Source organism: Nicotiana tomentosiformis, chromosome 5 (genome assembly GCF_000390325.3).
Source record: "Nicotiana tomentosiformis chromosome 5, ASM39032v3, whole genome shotgun sequence".
NCBI lineage: Eukaryota > Viridiplantae > Streptophyta > Magnoliopsida > Solanales > Solanaceae > Nicotiana > Nicotiana tomentosiformis.
Window position 1 is genome coordinate 63335564 of NC_090816.1, and position 25975 is coordinate 63361538.

At 39.0% G+C, this 25975-nt stretch overlaps 1 protein-coding gene across 1 annotated transcript; it reads right to left on the minus strand.

The window, feature by feature from the left end:
* Positions 1-10047: 10047 nt before the first annotated feature.
* Positions 10048-14813, minus strand: LOC104111432 (uncharacterized). The gene is made up of 3 exons (XM_009621131.4): positions 13981-14813; positions 11817-12063; positions 10048-10721 (listed from the first exon to the last, which is right to left on the minus strand). The coding sequence occupies exons 1-3, from the start codon at positions 14296-14298 to the stop codon at positions 10342-10344; spliced, it is 945 nt and encodes a 314-aa protein (XP_009619426.1). The 5' UTR covers positions 14299-14813; the 3' UTR covers positions 10048-10341.
* Positions 14814-25975: the final 11162 nt, after the last annotated feature.

Below are 25975 nucleotides of genomic sequence, written 5' to 3' on the forward strand. Positions count from 1 at the left end.
ATTATTCTAGTCTCATAAGTTACAATATTATTCCTTATCGAGACTTCATATTCAGTTTAGTTTTGCCTTTATTTAGTAAAGAGAGCAGAGAGTCTATATATATATATATATATATATATATATACAGTATTACACTATTTTCACCACCATCGAGCTATAATCGGTAGGCAGGCCCCTATTGGGCAACCTCTGATCAGATGGTAAGTTATATATACCGAGCCTACTGTGGCCGAGCGCCTATGAGCGAGCCCAGAATGGCCGAGGTACAGAGCCCAGTATGGCCGAGCACCTATGAGCGAGCCTACTACGGCCGAGCAGTTACACGTACCGAGCCTTATAGGGCCAGACATTTATTTTACTTACTATATTGAAGGAGTTTAGTCACTATCAGCAGGTAAGTATATCTCCAGACCATCTTTGACTCCTAGTTAATTTCAGTTATCATATTATCAGTTTAGTTTTAGATTTCAGTTATTTTATTGCCTTACATACTCGATATATTATTTCGTACTGACGTCCCTTTTCTGGGGGCACTGCATTTCATGCGTGCAGGTTCAGACAGACAGACAGGTAAACCTCCTCAGTAAGTGTTTCCCGAGTTCAGCCTGATCGGTAAGCTCCACATCTTTCGGAGTTGCCAGGTCTAGAGTTTTGTGTACATCTTATGTATATCTGTATATATGTTATGGGTAGGTCGGGGCCCTGTTCCGATCACAATATATCTATCAGTAGAGGCTTGTAGACATATCATGTTGGTTAGTGCAGTATGTTGGGTTTGTAGGCCTGGTATGTATATTTGATGGTTTGTCAGCTGTAGTAGCTATGACGGCCTTGTCGTCCTAGCTTTATATTGATGTTTAGTTAGCGCTAGTTTCCATTCAATTTTATATTTTGCTTCGCAAATTGTCTTGCAAGGTGGCCCCATGGCCAAAGCATGACATTATATGTTCAGAGTCCCTTAGTCGCAATTTGGTACGCCAGGTTAGGCGAGGCACCGGGTGCTGGTCTCGCTCCTAGGTTCGGGGCGTGACACTTTGGCTGCATTCGCGAAGGGTATGCGCGGGCAGACGACCTTAAGGGATATAATATCGGAACTTTTACCCACATTATCATATTTTGAGCCTAGACTTCGAGAGTTGGAGATTTTGAAGAGCTATATCACTACATCATTGAAGGTAAGCAATTTACACTTGGATCTAACTTTATATCATGATTTTCTATGGATTTCTACACCTAAAAGTTTGGATTTTAAACTGAAATTTGGAAATTTTAGGCAAAACTTTTGGAAAGTGAATAATTGAGATTTGAACCCCGACTTGGAGTCGGTTTTGAATGAAACTTGTATATTTGCATTCGTATTGGAATGAGTGTTCGGGATTTGTGAGTTTTGTCGAGTTCCGGGAGGCGGGCTCAGGTTAACTTTCTGGTTGACTTTGTCTATTTGATTAAAGATTCAATCTTTATCTATTTGATTAAAGATTCAATCTTTATTGATTGGATTTGATTTATATGGATTTTTTTGGCGTTATTGGGTTGTATTTGACTAGAGTCAAGCCATTTGGAGTTGGATTTTTGAGGATTTGGCATATTTGATAAATTTTAGACTACCGGGTGGAGGTAAGTCTCATGGCTAACCTTTTTAAGACTAAAACCCCTAGGATTTTACTTATTTGTTATGTGTTAAGGTATTAGGGCAGTGTATATACATGGTGGCGCGCTTATATGCATTTACTAAGTTTATATCATGGCTGTGGTAGAATTGGTTTACTGTATGCCTTGTTTTGGCCTTGTGTTCATTTGATTAATGATTTAATTGACTCACGTGACTACGTTTGCCCTCTTATTCATTTTAGAAATCATTCCTAGGCTTATGATTAATTGTGAAGGCATGGGAACTTATTGTTGATATGTTGAATTGCATAATTATCCATAGTCACATGGAAATTTCATGAGCACATATACGTATGATATTTACTAAGTCCTTGTGCACCTTTTATCTATAATTCTTAAGCATATACATACATTTTGAATAATGTATATGTGGTTTGCACTGAGGATTTTTGCACGAAGGGTAAGCGTGGGGATGAGATACAGTTAGGGCACATTGGACATGAAGATCGGATATTGATTTAAGAATGATGCTATTATGCTCCTCTTTCTGCTTGGATTCAAATCCGTCTCTCTGGAGTCAGGTGATAACCCACGTTACTTTGGGCCTTGTGAGCGTGATCGATACATGGATTTTGTACCGGGTCGATACATGAATTTTGTATTGGGTTTTGTTGATACAAGGATTGTGTATCGGGGAACATGGATCTTGTACCGATTGAGCATGCATTCATATTATTGACTCATTTAGTAGTACTCATTTAATTGTTAATTGTTACTTGACATCCTTATATGTTAGTTGGGAGTCCCGTCTCTGTTATTTGGGCATGCTATCTTTTAATACCGTATTTGAGCAACGCTATGATTATTTTTGTACTAGAAGAGAATGCCTCATACTTCATCTATTGATGTCTGTGATTCTTGTTATATATGATGTTATTTGCTATTTTAGTTCTTAATTTTGTTATTATACTTATGTTGTAAGTATTCGAAAGCATCTAGCCTCGCCACTACTTCTTCGAGGTTAGACTTGATACTTATTGGGTACCAGTTGTGGTGAACTCATACTATGCTTTTGCACATCTTTTTGTGCAGATCCTCTGGTGGGTCCTAGTAGAGCTTCCTAATTGAGCTAGGAGACTATACGGAGACTTAGGGTGAGATGCACTTCGTGGATCTACTTCTCAGTTCTCGAGTCCCTATTTCTTACTTATTCCATGTCTACTTGTATTTCAGACAGCTTGCTATGTATACAGACTTGTTCTTATTTCTGTAGTTTGCTCGTGTACTTGTGCCACCTAATCTTGGGGGTTGTACAGTGTTGCCCATGTTTAGGCCGTGTTTTGATTATATCGGATATCGTTACTGTTTTGAACCTATTTTAATCTTTCACTGTTATATATCTCTGTTAATTAATGAAAGTGGATTGTATTTGTTGATTGTGAGTTGGCTTGATTAGCAAGCTCGGCTAGGCTCCATCACAGCCTGGAGGTGGGATTTTGGGTCATGATAATAACATATCGGATACCAAAGTTGAGGCCCTCAATGAACCTCCTGACCCTATCCCTCTCAGTCGGGACCAAGAACACAACATAACATGCCAACTCTGTGCACCTCATCTTATATTGAGTCACAGCCATGCCCTCCTGGAATAGATACTTAAACTCCCTACACAGCTGATCCCTGCAAGTATGTGGAATAAACTTCTCCAAGTAGAAATCTGAGAACTGAGACCTTGTTAGTGGTGTTGCACCAGCTGATCTTCTCAACTCATAAGTTTGCCACCATCTTTATGTTGGCCCTGGCAACTGGAAGGTAGTAAAGTCAACCTCTTTCGAGTCCACTAGACCCAAAGTGCATAGAATCGGATGACACTGATCAAGGAAAGCATGTGTGTCCTTAGTAGGGGATCAACTAAACTAGGGAGGATGAAGCCTCTGAAATATCTCAATCCTATTATGCTCCTCACCAGTCAAGGTTGGCCTGATCTGGGGTTGAACTGTAGTGACTGGTTGCACCAGCAAAACCCTCGGCGTTTGCTTACTTCGGCCAACTACTCTAGTGTGTGTGCAGTGGGAGTTTGGGCTCCTTCCCCAGCGTATGAGGTAGTTTGTGTAACCGAGATCATACTCGTTTGATTCTAACTTTAATACATGCTCAAGATATGAGCCAAAATCTCCTGATGTCATGTATAGAAGTAAGTCCCTTAGGTGCCTAAGATGATCTCATTGGATCCACTTGATCAGGAACCTGCTCCTCAACAGAAGTTATTGGTAGATCCACAATGGCTACTCTAGCAGGGCCTCTAACTGTGGCGCGTGCTCCACCCCTGCCTCTGCCTTGGTCTCGACCTCTCGCGACTCTAGCTTGAGATACGAGTGACTGCTCAGCTGCTCCAGAAGAACATGTCCTTGCCATCCATGAGACAATAGAAGAGCAAAGATTCAGACTTTAGAATAAACAAATGCGTGCTATAGAGAATGAAAGAAAGAGAAGCTCTCCTAATATTCTCGTTGCCTATCAAAGATAAGTACAGACGTCTCTGTACCGATCCGCCAGACTCTACTAGACTTGCTCATGACTCGTGAGACCTAAGCAACCTAGGCCTCTGATACCAAGTTGTCACGGTCCAAAATCACCACCGGTCATAATGGAGCCTAAAGTACTTGCTAGGCAAGTCAATCATAAAACAATAGCGGAAGAATAATAACAATTTCAAAATAATTAAGTCTAAAAGTCTAATAAGCATAGACAAATACCAAACCAATACAACAAATCCGCAGAAACTGGTAACACTAAGTCATGAGCTCTAACATCAGAATACAAGTTTGCTAATACAATACACTGTCTGAAGAAATAACAGTAATGAAAGAACAGAAGAAGACGATAGGGACTGCGATCAGGATGTGGCTCTACCTCGGGTCTAAAAAGCAATAGCTACGAATCCCAATGCTTAGCTGGGTCCAACTCATGGATCTGCACAATTGAGTGCAGAGTATAGGATGAGTACAACCGACCCCATGTACTCGTTAAGTATCATGATTAACCTCGGTGAGGTGGTGGGAAGAGTGGAAAATGATACCCACTAATCAAACCTGTACAGCTCATAAATATATGTATACACAGTAACAGTACCGAAACTTAAGCATAAGTATCACGCCCCAACGCGGCCAGCGCTCAACTGAGAGAACCCGGCCGAGCAAGCCTATTAGATTTCCTTCTACCCAAACTCATCCATGAATAAAGAGGAGATGTACTTCATTAATCATTCACTAAAAATATTTTATTAACAACTTCCTTTTTCATTCTCATTAGCAACTTCATTCATAATTTTCAAAATATTACGAGTTTATAGAATTAATGAAAAACATGATTTCCAAATACCAACATTTTTAGTTCAATTCCCAACTTCAACCACAACCCACAACCTGTCTACGGAGCCTCTAAATACAATAGAAGAGTAATATAAAAATGCCAGCAACATGGCCCCGGATATACCTCAAAACACAGTACATGAGAAACAAAAGATACATGACCCCGAAATGAAGTGGGGCTCACCAAATCAGCTGAAAAGAGTGCACTGCTATCACTGATCAATGCCGCCTGCTGTTGAACCACCTGCATCCATTAAAGATATAGCACCCCCGGCAAAAGGGATATTAGTACTGTCGAATAGCACTAGTATGCATAGCTAAAAGTCCTCTTTCAAAATAGAATGCCCACATAAGAAAAGGCAACACATAGAAACAACAAGTCATAATCAACAATATCCAAATATTCAGTTAAAACATAATAATTTTCAAAATACGAACTTTATATACAATTTTGGTTGGGAGATCATTAGCACCGATATACCACCGTCTTTGTTAGCACGGAGTCCGATCACGCCCGATCGGCTAGGCCATCTCCCCACGAACAATGTGGTTTGACATGTGATGCAAAAGAAAGTTGTTACCAAGAGTAGTATCGCCATATGCGCAATATGGCGTCTGATCTTCACCCGATCAGCTAGGCCGCCTTCCCACATATGTCATGCGGGTTGACTTTTCCAATCCACAAAGGTTCCAGTTTCATCCCAATTAAGGGGAATAATATCACAATTTCCCAAAGGTTCCAATTTCATCCCAAATAAGGGGAATAATCACAATCCACCCCTACACCGGCACGTGTAGTTTCAGGTGTAGGCTTTATGACCCACCCTTCCTCGGTATTGCTAATGATACTCACAAAAATATTTTTGATTTGATTTGCAAACAGAAATATCATAAATATAATTGTACTCACCTCAACATCTTTCACATTGTATAAATTCTCATTAGTATTTCCACTCATTCACAACGACCATATTTCCTTGGCTCATTAGGCCATTCACAAGATTCTTTATTCCTGGCACGATGGTCATATTTTATATTCTACACTTTCACCTCTTTCAATTTCAAAGATCACCATCAAATATCAACATATAGAAAATTTCAGAAATCATATACTTCCAATCCATTTGAAATGGAAACTTCAAACACAAATAGTTTCTTCCCAAAGAATGAGGCATACCATCCAACAATAGAAACACACATGAAAATCATAAACAATCAATACACCATTTATTCTTACAATGCTCTTCCCTAGCAATGACAATGTATCAGTTCAACACATGAGTATATAGAATCGAATCACACTAGATATATTTATAAAGCAAAGCATTAGTTAAAGCAACCACCATTGGGCATGAATTGAGTACAAAACCTTTTAGGTAATTCTATCTTCGAAGTCATTTTTAAACAATTGAGTCGAGGCTCATTTCATATTTTTTATCGCATCTTTTCAAATTATTTGCACTACTAGACACAATCATAACTTAGATTCTTGGTACGTTGGCTACACTCTATATCCCCAATTAACTTATTTCACTTCCAACCATCTTTATAGATTATCAACAATAAGACATTTCCAAATCAAGACTTTAGGTATACATATGAGCAATTAAGAATCTTAAGAATATTGAGATTTTCTCACACAATTTGGCATACTATCTTTTATTGAAACACGACTCAAAGCCATAACCCTTTTAATACGCAACCCATACTTTGAAACTTACAGAAACATTATGGAATTCAATTCCAAGAGAGAAAGTTTAGCCAACATACCTCAATCGAGCTTCCTTAACTCTAGAATGATTCGGAATTCTTATCAATCCCAATCTATTTTGAGACATAACAAAATTAAACCATAATTAGGAAGATATTCATGATCTCAGCTCATTTGAGCATTTTATCAGACACTAGGTGTGCAAATTTAACCACAAGGTTCTTCTACAAGATTTCATTCACTCCACAACCCAATCCTTACTTATTTCAGCTCAACAATCTTCCCACAATTAATATTGGTACATGCATGTATAAATAATAATCTCATACCCATGAATCATACTCTAAATCAACCATCTTCTACCCAAATTCGAAATTGAAAACTAGGGTATGGAACCTTACCTCTTAGATGAAGAACTTGTGGGTTTTCCTTGTTAATATTCCAAGATTTGAGCAAGACTTGATGAATAATTAGCCTAGGGCTTCCTCTCTCTCTAAAACATCAGAATTTTTGCTCAAAAATAACCCTTTGCGTGTATTTAACGAAGTAGGGTCGGGTTGTAAGAACCCAAAAATGGAGCTCCGGAACAGTATCGGTCGCATAATTACAGACCAAAATGATCAAAAATATGTCCGTGTATGCGGTCACTATGCGGTCCGCATAACTGTTATGCGACCGCATAATGCACCGCATAACAGTTATGCGGTCGCATAGTCGACTGCATAATTGCCCCCAGACCGGCCCATCCCCTGCTCACTTTTGCGGCCATTATGCGGCCCGTAGAGTGATTATGCGGTCGCATAATGGACCGCATAAATGCACTTTTCCGCCAAAAATTTTTCTTTACTTTTCGGTGCATTGTTCAACCCAAAAAGTCCGAACCGCGGCTTGCAAGTTTGCCGCGAAGATCTTATACCATCCTCAAACACGTAAGCCTATTCTGGCACCACGAAACCTTGAATTCACTTGCGAAATTTACGGGGCTTTACACTGAAATGCTTTAAAAATTTTCGGGATGTTACAATAAGGTACAGGTAAGGCCAAGGGTGCACATAGAGAAGATATGCACAATCATTTTAAACAACTAACGGTTTAGCATATAGAGAAGATATGCACAAAAAGCTATGTATACATACTGAAACTACCGTATAGAGAATATATGCAATAAAATCATGTATACATCCAAGTAGTTAACATAAAGAGAAGATATTCGATAACCCAAACACTGATCAGTTTCTATAATCTGTGTGTATGCCATCAAGAGAGAAACATGAGAGGGAGACCCTAGGGGGTGGATCCTTATTCACACGCTACACGGACAACTCACGTGCCATAATTACAATTACTGCACAGACAACTCATGTGTCATGATCATAACAGTCGCACGAAATACTAACGTGCCACATCAAAGAAACTGCACGGACAACTCATGTGCCAAATCATAATGACCGTACGGACAACTCACGTGCTGTCAAACCAGTCCATATTATAGAAAACATACATAAGAAAATACGTATACGAACAACGAATATCAAATCATATACTCATAAACTAAGGAAATAGGATGTTAAAATGTATGCATGTGCGAAGTGTACAACTACGAATTAGATTAGGCGGGTACGCCAAACAATAACAAGCATCATGATCAACAGGGAATCAAGGCCTACTCATGGTTTCGTACATTATTCAAGAATTTCTCTTAGTCATACAGACAATTAAAATATGAATCATAGGAAGCACACAGTCCAAACAAGGCATATTAGAGACCTAAAGTCTAATCTAATCAAAAATCATACATAACGCCCGCATATACACCCGTCACCTCGCATATACGTCGCTTTTCACACATTCAATTAGCCAAATAAGGTCACATCCTAAGGTTTATTCCCTCACAACAAGATTACGCAAGATACTTACCTCAAACGAGCAATATCAATATTCCAAGAATGCCTTTCCTTTAGAAATCTCCTCCAACCGGCTCAAATCAGCCAAAAACAACTCAATAATGTCAAAAATAAAAGCCATAGGAATCACTTCTAAACAATAATGCTTTAATCTTTATTTAATTCTCAAAAAGTCAACAAAGGTCAACCTGAACCCACATTGGTCAAAACCCGAGTTACACTCACGCATCTTCCGTATGCATAGGAATTGTTAGCTGATTGTTGGGCACTTAGAGAGTGTCAGGTTTGATGTACATATTGAGACTTTATCATGCATTGACACTTCGACTCATGATAGAGCATTAGTATATGCTATTTGAAAATTTGTGAGAAAATGAATCTCTATCATGCATAGTCCCTTTTGTGATCATGTAGAAGTACTTGAATAAAAGCTACTTGATGCAAATTGTATTAATATGTGGATGTGGCGCATTTGTACATGCTTGATGTGGTTATTTGAAAGCATGCCTATTGCCTTCTCCTCAATTTGTGCACGTTATTATTGATACTTGTTGTTTCTTTGTTTGTTTCATGGATATTCCTCTGTTATTATATATGCTATTGAGCTATACATGTCATATAGAGTGAGTATTTTTTGACTAAACCTCGTCACTACTCGTTGAGGTTAGTATTGATATTTACTGAGAAAATAGGGTCGGTTGTAGTCATATTACACTTCTACAGCTTGCATGCAGATTTTGGAACTGAGCAGTTGTGGAAGACGGAGTCAAGCTTTTAAGATGTACTAGTGTTCCAGTTGCAAGCTACCATTTAGTTCATGGTAGTTTAGGACTTGTACTTCTATTTATGCATATCTAAACAAATATTGTATTTTCTTTGTACCAACATTGTGAATATAAGTATTAGTGGCTCATGACTCACACAACCAGTACTTGGGATAGTTGTAATGATTTTTGCATTCTTATTTTATTATTTATTTGATGATTTTCCTTTCGAGTTGTGTTATATGCTATTTGGCTGGGTTAGGTTCTATCACGATATTGTTGGAATTTTGGGTCGTGATACCTTCGATCGGTAAAAGTACGTTTAGGAACCATGAGTTTAGCACTCCATGAGGATCTGCTGAAGATTCAATAAAATATCAGAAACTATGGGCTATGGCCATGAAAATATCAAGGCAAAGACCATGAGAAGTTTTATAGAATTTTTGTTGGCGAGGTGGATGAAAGCGTACTTATTCATGATTATAAATAGCAGTATTGAATTCTTTTTGACTCAAGTATCTCTGTTGGCTAATACAAATGCAACCACGGGCATTGTGTTACGAAGCATGTGTTGGTGTCATACCATTTATTTGCAGGTAGTAGCTTTTTTGAAGTTTGAATAGACATTCATTTAAATTCGTTTTGAAACACGGACACTGAAATGGGCCTGCAGAAATGCCATCGTCTTGCGTCAAAGCTCCAGTAGAATATAAACTCATTGGCAAAATTATCAGGAGACAATTGAGTTTGGTTCATTTCTATTGTAGCAACAACACAAAAACTGTCCATCCGGTAGCAGAATATAAAAGAGGACCAAAACCATTCAATAAACCTATTTTTTGAGAGTAATGACTTCTTTTTTGGAAAAACAAAAAGTAGTATGCAAATAATCGATCTCCGTTGAACCAGATTCTGATGTTTATTGCGCATTTAACAAATGAACAAGAACATACATGCTCACTTCCAATTCGAGAAACATTTCACCGCAGGGGCTGCTGGTTGTAATGGCTCTTCTCCTTTTTCTTTGCAGCAGCTAGCCTTGCATTCCTTGCTGCAGCCTCACTAGCCGCAGCTTTGGCGGCGGCATCTACCTCCTTGCTTGATTTTTTCTTCTTGAGAGATGCCACTTTCTTTATCTTGTCCTTCACAAGAGAAGTAGATGCATCTTCTCCCTTGTCGGTCTCATTGGTCCCATTTCCAGCCTCAACACCATTGGCTTGATCATGTTGCTCCTTGGACTCCTTTGATGATTTGTCCTTCTTCTTCTTCTTCTTTGCACTCTTGCTCTCCCCTGGAGCATTATCATCCTTCTTAGCCATCTCTCCATTGGGTTTTTCCACCTTCTTATCCTGTGCAGCACCTGCATGTGGAATGCAGCACCAAGTCACATTGGAATAGTCAATGCATAATGCAAACTGCATAGAGAAATAGTGAAAGCTAACACAGATACACATTCCAATCCATAATATATTTTTATTAAGATAGAAAATTTGCCACAATATTAGAGTTCCGCATATTAGAAAAAGCATCACAAATGATCACATGTTCCAATTATCAAATATGTACACAACAACTTTCAAGGCTCACCAGAAGATAAACATGCTTTGATTCAGGGAGTTGGAAGCAAGAACGAGAGAAGGGAAAGAACAAACGCCAGATGACTTAATAGATAAAGCTCACCATGGCCAAAACAAACCCTTGTATTATTTTAAATAAAAAAAGGGGGGGGGGGTGGAGGATTAATGTAGGGCTAGGGGGTATTTGCTGGGCAATGCCACAAACCACGTTGGAGAAAGTTGGAACAGGGTTGGCTGTATGCATTGAAAGAAAACTCAGCATATTTGAAGGCGAAAAGGAAAATACAAGTAGCCTTAAATATAGGTCAATCCTTTGCTATCTTTTTGGAACAGTCAGAGCTTTGTAAATGAGCTCCTAATTGGACACAAGTCAAACAACACATACCATACTTGCTTCTTGCAAATCCATTTGCGAGAATAAGGATAGCCTTTACTTTTATGTCATCCCTTTCTGTTCTCATATCTTAATGCACGTATTTAATTTTTTTCCTCTTTTCATAACAATGCACGCATTTAATCCGTGTATTTAATTCAACCGAAGCTATTAGAGCAGGATCCACTTTTCAGGAATTATGAGTCAAAGCACTAGAGATGTCTCTCAGTTCTTCCTACACATGATAGTAATTTCACTCTTAACAAATATAGATGCAGGAAAGACAGCAGTACAATGAATACAAATCAGAAGTGGATAAATTGTGCGGATTTTTCCTGCGGTAGCAAGGCATGAAGGGAATGATAACAGTACAAAGAGAAATACAGGCAGTTCACGAAATTGTACGAATTTCTCATGGAAAAATAATTGCTAAACAATGGCCTCTCCAGTTTTCCCTTTTGGTGAAAGAGGCAAAGTTCTAGTTGTATATACATAAACAAATTACCTTGTGAATCATCATTGCTCTCAGCTTTGTTTAATCCAAATTCAGCAAGCATAGCTTCAAGCTCAGCAAGTTCCTTTTTCTTAAGTTCCTTCTTTGAAAGCTGCCTTTCCGACTCTTTGGGTGCCACTATTTCAGCAGGCTTCTTAACAATTGGCTCCTTCTCCTCTGGCACATCAGGTTCTTGCTCATGTTCTTCCTCATTATCATCATCTGCTTCATCAATGCCTTCGCCTTCACTTTCACTTTCCTGATATGAACAGATTACAAGACTTAATGCAGATAAACAGTTAAACTAGTGAAACAAAAGAAAGAAAAATAAATCTACATTTGTAAGACACTATAATTTGATCACCAACAAATAAAAATATACTTTTATAGAAAGAAAGAGGGAAAATAGCATATAGGGAGAGAGCAGAAAAGTTTTGTTATACCAAACTCTTTCGTTGTTCCAAACTCATAACAAAATAAGCAAGACATGAAATTGGTTTTGTGAAGCAACTGCAGAACTAAGTGTGGCCATCTTTAAAGAGATGTCAGGGAATAAATTTCAGTTAAAGAAACACTAACTAGTTATTGATAATCCTTCAAAAATGTCTCAGTCGGAAATGAACCACTGGCAACATGAAAGAAAAAAGCAAGAACAAGAATTTTATTCAAAAAAGCAAATACAACGAAAAGTAATTTATCAATCAAAAGCTCGTTTGGAAGCATAATATAAGGTAATAATCCATCAAAAGAACAGAATAGGAGAGCAAGAAAGAGTGAGGGAGACAGCAACAGGAAAGAAAGCCAAGGAAAAAGAATGCAGGCAAAAATCATAAAATCCTTGGGCCCTCACAAAAAGCCTAGAGTACGCTCTAAAAATTGTACACAGAAGATCCAATTTTTTATAATGATGATTGCGAGCCAGCTTGCTTGCACCTCGAGTATTCAACCGAGTACCTGCTACCTCGCACCAGCACAGTAACAAATAACCCAGCGTTTTTTGTCACTTCTGGGATCTGAACCGAGATATCCAAGGTTTGGAGCCACTTCTTTGACCGCTAGGTCGTACCCTTGGGTACCATAAAATCCAATTTATATTATTGAGAAAATAAAAGATATGCTAGGTAAAGGATAAATTGACCAAGCTTTCAAATGAAAATGGACTTTAGATTTGTTTTTCAAGGCCATCAGATATTGCCTATATAATCAAGAAAGTGACACTGAAATGTGGAAACTGCTTTTTTTTAATAAGAAAAAGGCTATTAATATTCAGCACCATACAGTGTAAACTATCCAACCCCAATGGGTTATATTGGTTTGCAAGTCAAGATTAAAATACATAGCTTTCAAATAGTTACTAGCGCATATACATTTTTGTAATTGGCGTATAACATAAATTACAATTGGACTTGAAATCGTCTTCAGTCAACACCATGTTATCAGTGTACAATAGTTAACATCGTACAAACCCTATTGTGCAACATCTGCTTCTACTTGTTTCCTGTGATTTACTTCTAGAAGGGTAACTGTCATCTCAACTGTCGAGTTAAGGCCTATAATCTGGATATACAGCTAAAGAATCTAATCTTATCAAGAAATAATTAATGAAAAATCCAGAACACAGAGAGATATAGGTGCAACATCTGATACAAGTAAAATTGACTGAAGACACTCCATAATGTGGATCTAAGAAAGATAACTGTGAAATCAAATAGTACAAGATAATTTTATACACCAGAGGCAGAGACAAATGCAGGAACAAGCAAAAAGTGTCCATGGACCATTAGCAACGAACAGACAAACTAAGATAGAGTAAAAGAAAACTAAAAGATAAGAGATATGAAATTAACTGCATTGAGGAATATCAATAATGCATTCAAAGCCAGTAAAAATCTCTATACCAAACAAAAAAGAAAATGAGTAGAGCTAAGCCATTATCCTTCAGGGATCACTGATAATGTGATTCCAGTTGACCTTACTGACCAGAGAAATTATTTTGACTTCATATGCAGCTGAACACTCCCAAATAAATTCACACACAAAATTATACGACCATATGGGCAAATTAGAATGGTCAAATCAACTCAATACTACCAGCATACAGTCACCAAAAGCACCTTATAACTCTAAAAGAAGAAAAAAACACTAATAATAAAAGCTTTAAACCAAGAATTCACACCTCCACATCAAGAGTTACACTTTCCTTTGGCGTGTCAGTAGCAGCCCAAACAACCTGGGGCGGGGCCGTAGTAGCATAATAATCATCATCGTCTTCATCATCAACATCTGCCCATGATTTCACAGTCAATGGTGCCGGAGCCCAGAAAACGGCCTCAGATTCCTTATCAGCCTGCTTCTTCACATTTTTGGAAGATGAACCCTCAGTGCTCTTCCCCTTATCAGACTTCTTCTTCTTCCTTAGGGTTCCAAGTGCCGCAAATACGTTATTGTTGCTTATCACCAACTGTTCGTCCTTCCTGTTTCCACCTCCCACCATCGTTTTTATTTTTTCCTTCCAACTTCAAAACAAGAAAAAACCCAACAACGTACGTTTGTCTAATGCTATGTTCCAAAAGTCTATCACTCTATGTATACACAAGACAATTGTAGATAAAATGCTGAAAAATCTAGCCTCTTTCAGACAGATAAAATTGATGGTTCTTGGGAAAATTTGAGAAAAGACCCAGATGGGTTTTCGAAAAATCGAAAAGATTTATATGATCTGATCGGGTTAAAGATAATTTTCCGAGAATGATTTTCTGGAGAAGATGGTGGATCCAACAAAATTTATAGGGGATGGTCGGTTAAGGTTAATTTAGGGTTTGGCTGAGAGCACAAGGGTGTGGCTGAACCTGACAAGAGGGGAGGAATACGGATTGTGTTTTTTTTAACTAATATAGCAGTGGAAGATTACAAACAAATTTTGTTTGTGTTTTTTGGTCATGGGTAGAAAGTCTTCTGGACCAGTTTTTGTTGGGGCATGGGGCAATTTTGAGTTTGGGAAAAATCAAAACAATTTTTTTCTCAGTTAAAGTTTACTTGGTAGTGCTTTATGTAAAATGTATGTAATTTGAAGGGATCGTTTGGTTTGAGACCACTTGGTAGCAACTGAAATATAATAATTGTAATACAAGAATTAGTATGTGTGTTTATCCTTAAAACGGATAACAATTAAATTTATACACGGTTTTAAAGATATGTGGATTGATTCAACACAAATAATCAGGGATGTTAGATGAACGAATTAAAGACGAAATGAACAACCAAACCAATTGTAATGCTAAGGCCCGGCTCGAGCTTAGGTTTAGTTTTACCCTCGATCGGACCCTTGGTTCCAAGCCAATTATGAATGAAGAACAAACAGTAAAGTAAGGACTTTGCAATAGCAAGAAAGTAGAAAAATGAATTTGTATTGCCTTGATTTGCGTGTTACAATGTGTGTTATCAAACAAAAACTTTTGCTTTATATAGTAGGAGAGTTTCATTCCTAGTACAAGTCTAAAAACGTAAAAATCCCCCTCTCTCGTTAATTACTTATCTGTAACCATCATCGAGCGAGATCCGCGTCGTGATATCCGGTTGGTTGCGGATATCACGGCCCTCTATCTATCGCCTATAACCGTTCATTGTGCTCTCTGAAGTCTCAGAACTCGTCCCGAGTCCGGGGTGCGTCATTTTATCAGGTCCGATGGCGAGCACTTCGTTCACTTTTTGCGGGCCTCGATACAAAGAGTTCCCAGCTTCGATTTCGATCTCATATATTCATGCTCTTACTTTGTTTGATTCACCGGAAAATCGAGGTGTGCATTATCCCCGATTTTACCCGTATACAGATAGTCCCCTCGTTTTTCAGAGAGTAGGTTTGGCGAAACGATGGGAAACAAAAAATGAACCCCCGGTTCCTTCCTTCGTACGTTACAACCGAGGTGAAGGATAAGCCGAAAGTCCCATCAGTCGCGTCGTTCTACTTCGGACATGTGTCAGTCATTGGCTGGCTGCGTTCGAATGTGAAATGTCGCGCATTGACTATTTCCCCCCTATAAAAGCTTCGACCTTTTGCATTTCTTCCACTTTCCGATCCTAGAATTTACTTTCGAATTTTCTAACGGCTTTCAACTTTTTCAAATCTTCATACCCTACTTCTCGAGCCTTCATACCTTCATCTCTGATCTTCAAACCTTCATATTTGTTCTTGGATTTCCAACCCAGATCTTCATCCCATCTTCAAACCTTCATTCTCTTTCTTCAAATTTTCATATTTTTCCTTTGAACCTTCATATTTTTCCTTCGAATCTTCATATTTCCCTTCAAATCTTCATATTTTCCCAAATCACGATGGCTACAACTTCTAAGTCAGTGCCTCAGCAGGCTGCCTCTTCATCTTCCCACCCGGCCGCAGATGTCGAGGTGGCCATTCCCGAGGTGGCTCAAGAGCCCCCCATGAAGAGCTTCATACCCGGGGGCTGCTCTATCGGGGATGACTTCAAGGTCGAGAAGGTCTCTAGCCAACAAGACTAAGGTGAGGGAGCATGGAGATACATATGTTCTGTCACCGAAGAAACCCTACTCGTAGTCCGAGCGGACTGTAACTGGGAGTGTAAGGACGTGGTCATCCCCGAACCCAATGACGATATAACTACTCATGTGAAGGGGTATCTGAGTATTTACACTTACCCCTTCACGATGCCTTAGCATAGAGTCAGATGTCATTCTGGGGCATTCATTTTTCGGAGGTTCGAACGAAGCCCGACTTCGATGTAACTTTGTTTGCTCGTGGCTTCGGACCCATGGTGAGATCAGAGGTTTCCAAGATGCTTAAGTATTTTTAGACGATGTTTTTTCCGAGGGTAACCATTTAGTAGGTTTTGAATTTTCGTAAAGGCCTTACTTTCTGATTACGGGTTGTGGGCATCTCCGAGCTATTTTTAGGGTGATCGTAGCCTTTATATATTTAGGCACCGCCTAATAGGTTTGGCGCCTCCCGGATTCGGTAGCCCGGGTCGTCCAAATTTTCTTCGAGCGACAGTTCCCGAGTAGGGGTAGCCCATAGGTTCGATAGTCCCTGAGTAGGGATAGCTCATGGGCTCGATAGTCCCCGAGTAGGGGTAGCCTATGGGCTCTAGGATCCGGGATTGAAGAAGCAAAACGCGTAATAGCAAAGTGGAAATTTCTTTCATTTCTAAGTATGCAAGGTACACGATCGAAAGTGCATAAAAACTTGTGCCATGGCTAGAGTGGACTATGTGGGCATGGTTCATATGACCGTTTGGCCCTTACAATGAATCCTAACCACCAAGCCTTAGCTTTTAGTACACGAAGTTTCCTTTTTCCCTTGCTAAAGACCTTAATCCGAGGGTAATGGCACACAGTATTCGAGGTCGAACTCGTGAGGGCTCGGATACTATTGACCGGAAGTGAACGATCGTTGACACCGGTTTGAGATAGGTCATTGAATCTAAGTTAGCACGTTTTACTGTTGCCTCTTTAAAAACCTTGCCGAAAAGCCCATTTTGGGACAAAACCGGTTCAAGGGAAAAAGAGTGCAATGCATGCTTTCAGACCTAATAGCCACATCCATCCTTGGCCGTTTACCTGCAAATGTTAGCCCGATTCATAACATGATTAAAGAGTAATTGAGTTTGTACCTTAGCAGTAGTACCGCTTTAAGCGTGCCACATTCCAGTTGTTCGGTAATTGCATGCCATTTTCCTCTTCGAGTTTGTACGAGACTTTGCCGGTTATTCCGACAAATCGATATGGTTCTTCTTAATTTGGTCCCAGCTTCCCCTCGTTCGGGTTCCTGGTGTGGAATGCTACTTTCCTCAACACCAAGTCCCCGACTTGAAAGTGTCGGAGGCTGGCTCTTCGGTTGTAATACTTTTCTATTCACTATTTTTGGGCGGCCAACTGGACCAAGGCGGCCTCCCGCCTTTCATCCAATAGTTCCAAGCTCGTGATCATGGCCTCGCCGTTTGGCTCTTCTGTCATATATTGGAATCTGAGGCTTGGTTCTCCCACCTCGACTGGTATTAAGGCTTCGGCTCCATAGACCAATGAAAACGGGGTGGCCCCAGTGCTAGATTTTGAAGTCGTATGGTATGCCCATAGGTCTTCGAGCAGGATCTCTTTCCATTTGCCTTTCGCATCGGTCAACCTCTTTTTTTGGTTTTGAAGTATGGTCTTGTTTGTTGATTCTGCCTGCCCGCTCCCACTAGGGTGGTAAGGTGTTGATAGTATCTTCTTGATCTTGTGATCTTCGAAAATTTATTTACCTTACTGCCGATGAATTATTTTCCATTATTGCAAACGACCTCGGCCGGTATCCTAAACCGACATATTATGTGGTCCCTGATGAAGTCAATGACTTCTTTCTCCCGGACCTTTTTGAATGCTTGAGCCTTGACCCATTTAGAAAAATAATCGGGAATAGTATGAATTGAGCTTTATCGGGTGGCCACAGTAGGGGATCGACGATGTTCATTCCCCACTTCATAAATGGCCACGGGGACAAAACTGAGTAGAGCATTTCTCCCAGTTGATGGATCATCGGGGCGTATCTCTGGCAGTCATCGCACTTCTGTACGAAGTCCTTCGCATCTTTTTACATTGTGGTCCAGTAATAGCCGGCCCTGATTAGTTTTTGAACCAAAGATTCTGCCCCTGAATGGTTTCCGCAAGTGCCTTCGTGAACTTCTCTCAAGGCGTATTTGGTCTCTCACGGTCCCAAGCATCTGGCTAGCGGGCTGTCGAAGGTTCTCCTGAACAATGCCCCTTCGACCAAGCTAAATCTGGCAGCCTTGGTATGCAGGGCTCTCGATTCTGTGGGATCCGAGGGCAATTTTCCGGTCTTCAAGTAGTCTATGTACTTGTTTCTCCAGTCCCAAGTTAAACTCGTTGAGTTTACTTCGGTGTGGCCTTCTTCTATCATTGACTTCATGAGCTGCACTACTATTCCTGAATTGAATTTGTCGGCGTCGACCGACGACCCTAAGTTAGCTAAAGCATTAGCCTCGTTGTTCTGATCTAAGGGTACGTGTTGTAGAGTCCATTCCCTAAATTGATGCAACATTACCTTTAATTTGTCTAAGTATCTTTGCATCCATTCTTCCTTTACTTCGAACGTCCTGTTAACTTGATTGACCACGAGGAGGGAGTCACACTTAGCTTCGATTACCTCGGCCCCAAGGCTTTTAGCCAATTCTACACCTACAATTATGGCATTATACTCGGCCTCATTGTTAGTTAATTTCACTGTTCTGATAGATTGCCTAATTATATTTCCCGTAGGCGGTTTCAATACGATGCGAGCCCGGACCCCTTCGCGTTCGAGGCACCGTCCGTGAAAAGGGTCCAGATTCCCAAAGTGGTCCTCGAGGTTAGCAGTAATTCCCTTTCAACTTCGGGTATTAAGGCCGGCATAAAGTCGGCCACGAAGTCTGCCAAAATCTGAAATTTTATGGCGGTTCGGAGTCGATACTCGATATCGTACCCGCTGATTTAAACGACCCATTTGGCCAACCGGCCCGAGAGCTCGGGTTTGTGCATGATGTTCCTCAACGGGTAAGAGGTCACTACACATATAGGGTGGCATTGAAAGTACGACTTTAGCTTTCTTGAGGCGCTTAGCAAAGCGAGCGCCAATTTTTCCATGTGAGGATACTTTGTTTCGGCCTCGCCTAGAGTTCTAATGACATAGTAAATAGGAAATTGAGTACCTTCTTCCTCCCGGATTAAGACTCCACTTACCGCCACCTTGAAAAACGACAAGTAAAGGTACAATTGTTTGTCCGCCTCCGGAGTGTGGAGAAGGGGCGGACTCGATAGGTACCGTTTGAGTTCTTCCAAAGCTTGCTGGCATTCTGGAGTCCAGTAAAAGTTATTCTTCTTCTTTAACAGTGAGAAGAACCGATGACTTTTGTCCGAGGATCTCGATATGAACCAACCCAGGGCGACTATACGCCCAGTTAGTGTTACACCCCATGTTTTCGTACATGAGAGTGCGTCGTAAGTTAATTGATATAAGCTCAGAAATGAGATTATATTTGAAAGTACATAAAGTAAGTTAATCATATTACTTTGGAGGTTACAAATATTCAAGATGATGAAAAACAAGTACCAAGAGGATTGGAAAGCTTAGAAGCTAAACGAATTGAAGAAAATAAGTTTCGTCGAAAGTCGACAAGTTTGGAATGTTCTAACATGTACTTTTGGGGTGAGACTAGGGTGCTTAACATCATAAGGAGGTTATGTTATGATTTATTTTAGTCATATGACAGTCATGTTTTACGTATTTGAAGTCAAGCAAGTTGTGGAACAAAAGTTGACAAAGGTCATCACAAGTTACATTCATAATGTGCTGAATATTAGGTCAAATGTAGCTGAGCTTTTCTCCCAATATACTTGGAATTAAGGGATGATCCACATACCAAATTTAATATCTATGAGTCTAGTATCTAATGCATTAAACTATTCATCAACATGACATCATTGTAGAGAGATATTCGCGTTTTCGTGAGACTGCGCAGGAAGCCCCTATGGGACCCACTTGGTCGGTGGCCCTTTACTTGTTTTTATTTCCTTTTTGGGATGAGCTTTGCTTATTTTTCGTCCCCCTTCCATCCTCACATTCTCCAAGACCTCCAAAATAGTTCCCCAAAGGCTCCAAACAAATTTCAAAAAAAATACACCATAATCCAACATCAAAGTTAGCCAAAGGTAAAGAAGAATAACCCCTCTATGCTGTTGTGATGTGAATAAGGATGACGGTAAGCTAAGTTAAGCTTATGGTTCCAATTTTATCTACTTACTAAGTTATTTTTAATATATTTTTTTATGGTGTTTAAGGTTAATTATATGGTTGTTGTGGTGTTGGAGTGAAAGATTACAAGATAGCACTTAAAAGGGGAAGAGATGTTATTATCTTTTGTTGGATTGTTTTAAGGCTATATATATATATATATATATATATATATATATATATATACACACACACACACACACATATGTTGTTATGGCTGGAAAATGGGTAAAATAACTTGATTATGATATGGTTTATGTTATTATGCATGTCTATATGTTTATCAAGTGAATTGGTGAAAGAAACATATGAAACTTGAGATTGGAAGTGAAGATTAGCTTAAGTCACTTATATGGTGTTGTATTGCCATTGAGGGCTATTATAAGCTAAATTTAACTTGGATTTTGACTTGAAGTTACTGTAGGAGGTATGAATATTATGTTCTTGCATGTGCTTAAGGTTATCTTGATATTGATTAAGTTAAATGGATGGAATAGACATGAACTAGTGAATAAAGTTGCTAATTCAGGATAGTTGGAGTTGCAGATTGTTTCCTTTGTTATAAATATATGGTATAAGGATGGAATCATTGATGAATGACTTCATTATCATGTTAATGATACTGTTAAGTTAAAGTAAGAAGTCTATAAGGGGTGATATGGGGTATATGGATTCCAATCGAAGCTTGCCGCTCATCGTGAAGTAGTTGTGACTTGTTGTTGTTATATGGTGTCATGTTATTGATATTTATATGTTTCTGTATTTCTCTAGTTGTTGTTGTTGGTATATGGTATTGGAGGAGGCACTTGATATAAGGGAGATACTGTCAAGTTTACGTCAACGAGCTAATAGCTTAAGTTACTGACTTAGCCTTTACTCAACACTAATTTTGAATCTCCTTATACTATGATAGATTAAGTTGAGTTGTTTGAAGAGTTTCTTGGAAGGTATTAAGGACTTAACGTGGTTAAGGTATGTTAAGACTATCCCTTCTTTCCTTTTGGCATGATCCATATGATACAAATGAAACGAGAAAACGCGCATTTTTTTCAAATGACTCTATTCATAGAAGTATTAGGGATGCCTATATCTTGATTCCTCATGTGTCTTGCTATTATATCGTCTGTTCATAGGTCTCAGATAATACATAAGTTGATAAAGTTTATTTCATGATATTAACTGAAGACATATTGATCTTATGACATTCCGAGAGGTCTTATCGACTTACTTCCTTATGCATTGCATTCATTTATACATGTATATGTAATCATGACCAGATGGCGTTATATACGCATATATTATATGTATATGGGGTATGGGGAAAGGTTACAGCGTTATATACGCACCATCACCTGATCAGTTGGTATACGTTGATGATTTCACCCACAGATGCCGAGATAATATAATGGGATGCCCTCAGAGGCTTGATGATGTTATGTACGCATATACCTACGCATGATATGACATTTATATGCACATGCATAATATTATAAATGTTTCATGATTCATAGAGCTATTCAGACTTGCAGGATAAGTGCTTTACTCCATGTTTCTTTCATGTCTTTTATATACTGCTTTTCGTGTCGTATATACTCATTACTTTATTTGTACTGACATCCCTTTTGCCTGGGGATGCTGCGATTCATGCGTACAGGTCCCGATAGACAGGTTGACAGTCCTCCTAGTAGGCTATCAGCTCAACGGAAGGTGTTGGTGCACTCCACTTGCTCTGGACTTATAAGCAGGAGGCTACAGGGCATTTAGGACTATCACTCTTTCTTCTTACTCTAGATCGTGTGGTAAAGCTCAGTAGATTTTGCATCATGCTTATGATGAGTAAATGCAAGGTCTTCAGTAGATTATGTATGTACTAAGACATGTAAGCTTCTTGATAAGGAGCCCTAAGGCATGAATATCTATCCACCCATATGGTTTAAAAAGCAACAAGATAATCAGAAGGTAGATACAAGTTTCAACAAGTAAAAGAAGCAAGGTGAAGAAGGGTACGAGGTACCTAGTTAGTGAAGATTATCATTTTTTACAATTCAGGCAGAGAAATATAAGTATTCTGAGTTACCTTCAATAGTAACAAAGGTATGTACAACTGGCCACACCCATCTTAGTTATGCCCTATGGGAGCTAACTGATATTGTTTAAGATAAGGATGGGATATCAGGATCCGGCTGGGGTTAGAGTAACCCAAAATGGTAGATTGATTGTTAGCATTAGCTAACATTTCCGAAGGATATTGCAAACGTGGTAATAGTGCTCTATGTGAGACACCCCGATGGTGCACTCTAGAATAGTACATTTAGATATAAAATACTAGAATGTCCAGAAAAAATTTAGAAGATTGGCACTGGAATCCTAGAAGGGATAAATATTTACCTTTGTATGGCTCCCGCCCCTAGTAAAGAGAAAATGATAGGTGACCTGAAGAGCTGGATGGAGCAAGGGGAGCTAAAAACGAAAGAATATTTTGTTGAAGTTTTCAGAATAAGGTAATAGACGAAAATATTAGCAGGAGAATAAGAAGAGAGTAAATGAAGTATTATGAGTAAGATGTGATAAATGGGTGATAACGGTAAATCAAAATATGTTATGATGACAGAGTCTATAGTCAAGTGAAGGAAAAGACAAGAGGTGACAGGCCTTGAGATAATAAAAGATTATAGCTCAAAAGTCATACCCTCATTTCGAGAAAAGAGTTGGTCAGTCCAATGTGATTACTAGAAGGAAAAGTTAGACCCCCGAAGTAATAGAAATCAGTATGGGATAGTGAAGAAGATACCATGAACATAAATTAGGGATCGAAAGATTTGATAAAAGTCGACGTCATGAGAATTTTCGAGATCGCGTTTTGACAATAATAGAATGGAGAAGAATAACCTTTAAAGGTAATTCAGGAAGACGCTTTCCTAAAGCAAGCACTGTGAGCTGAGTTAAGCTTAAGGGACTAAGTGTGCCAATTACACTAGGTGTCACCCTCATGTGTAAGAAATTCAGTTATTCTTGGTACAGAAGGGTTTTCGCAAAGCGAGTAAGATATTTGTGAAGATGTGAAAAGACGCCAAAGATGATGAGATAAATATGGAATAGAAAAGGAAGAATTCAGTAAAAAGGCGGAAGGAATGATATTGCATTTATTCAGATCCTACAGATATGTTACGAATCCATAACATTATGCAAGCACGATGCTTGGGAGAGACATTAAGGGTCCGCGCATAGTATGTTATTGATAAATAAGTGTGAACGAACAATTGATACATTAGGAGCCAGTGCGAGAGGTAAGTTAAGACAAAGGACATAACCCAAGAGAGATTACACAGAATATAGAGGTGAGAATGTGTCACGACCCCATCCTAGGGCCGCGACGGGCAACTGGAGCTAACCACCGATTACCACTAACCTGCTATCTCATACTCATACATAAACTGCTAAATCATAAATAAAGCTTTAAAGGGGAAACATACTATATACTGGGATTTTATACAACTGGATGGCCAATAAGACCTACCATGATTGCTATACAAACTGTATCTAAACCACAAGATTTATGTCTACAAGCCTTCAAAGAATAACTGCTTAACTGAACATAAGAATGGGACAAGGCCTCGCCATACCCATAAATAAAACTAGACATAGCACTGTACTCGCAACTCCAGAACAAAGGAGTGCCTTCGAGTTTGCTACATGTTGTCCTACTGATGTCTATCTTTTCTCTAACTACCTATACATGCGGGCATGAAAACGCAGCACCCCCCAAGAGAAAGGGACGTCAGTACGACTGATTTACTGAGTATGTAAGGTAGAAATACAATCATAAAGAAACGAAGTAATATCATGGACAGTAATAATGTAACTCAAATACAAGCATTTCTCTGAACTGTCTATATGTTAGCCTAGAAAGGCAATACAAGAAACAAAAAGGTAATTGAAGTATGTCAGAAAGGCTGAGAATGCATATGAAACATATGGCATATTTGGAACTGCCATCCTTACTAAAATAAAGAGTAACACAAATAAACTCGAAATATAACTGAAGTGCATCGCTTACTTTTGAATCTGTTATCATACTAGTAATGTGAGATCTATATATGTGGTGTATCTCATATCTATATATATACTATCATAATCTATATAAGTACCTGAACGCTATCTCACTTAATGGGCTCTGCACGCCCAAACATGTATATCCGTCTGAACGGTCTCAATGCGTCTGAACGCTATGTGTCTGAACACTCATGTGTTTGAACACTCATGTGTCTGAACACTATGTGTCTGAACACTTTGCATCTGAACGCTCTGCGTCGGAACGCTCTGCGTCTGAATGCTATGCGTCTGAACGGTATGCATTTGAATGGTTACTATCTATATTTATATGCGTCTAAAAGTATAAATGTCTATCTCAAGTATAACTATAGAATGCTAAACCAATATACGGAACATGCTACATTCATCATCTACATGTGTCTAAACACTTACATATCCATACTATCTATGCACACATATATACATAATCGCCGGAACTGTCATGGACTTGCGGGTTGATCATAGTACATAAATAGACCTTTTCGAACCTCAAACTAACTCCTGGCTAGAAAGAATTACTGACCTCAAAGAGTCCATTATATACAACAATGGGTTGCACACCTCAAGCAACGACCAACACTCACTCAATTGCGAACCTCAGAGCTCGAGTACGGGGAATTTCCAGTGAACTGGGTATAAGCTTACAACAAAGTATAGGCCATTCAAATACAACCAAGACATGAAATTGAGCTTCTAAAATAGATTATAACTGAGTTTCAAAGCTCGCAACTCAGCAAGAAATACGGATACTCATAATCGGATTCAGAGTCTCATAGGGATCAATTTTACCGTATTTGGCAAGTTCATGCCTCCAAAGAAGAAAGGTGAACCTTACATACAACAATGTCTTGAAGTGGATCTTTCTAAATATATTATGGCTGAATATCAATGCTCATATCTTAAGAATAACAAGGAAAGATTCATACTTGAACAATAGTTTCTCAAGAATCATATGAAACAAATGAATTGTAACTTGACAAAACTCATGCCTATGAAGAAAGAAGTTAAACCTCACATACCTTAGCCTTTCTTTGCTTCAAATCCTTATCAAAAGTAATTCTTGAAATATTACAGCAAGGTTTCCTTCAAATTAAGGTTGGATTCAATAAGAAAAACTCCTTAAAACTTAAGTAGGAGAACAACATGAACACCCCCACGCCTCTCAAGTCTCGCATGAATTATTCTACCCAAAGTTACTGAATTATTTTGGACAATTTACAAGGAGAACATGAGAGATTATTTGGGGACTTGTTTTACCTCAAGAGGTACTAGATATCTTCTGAAA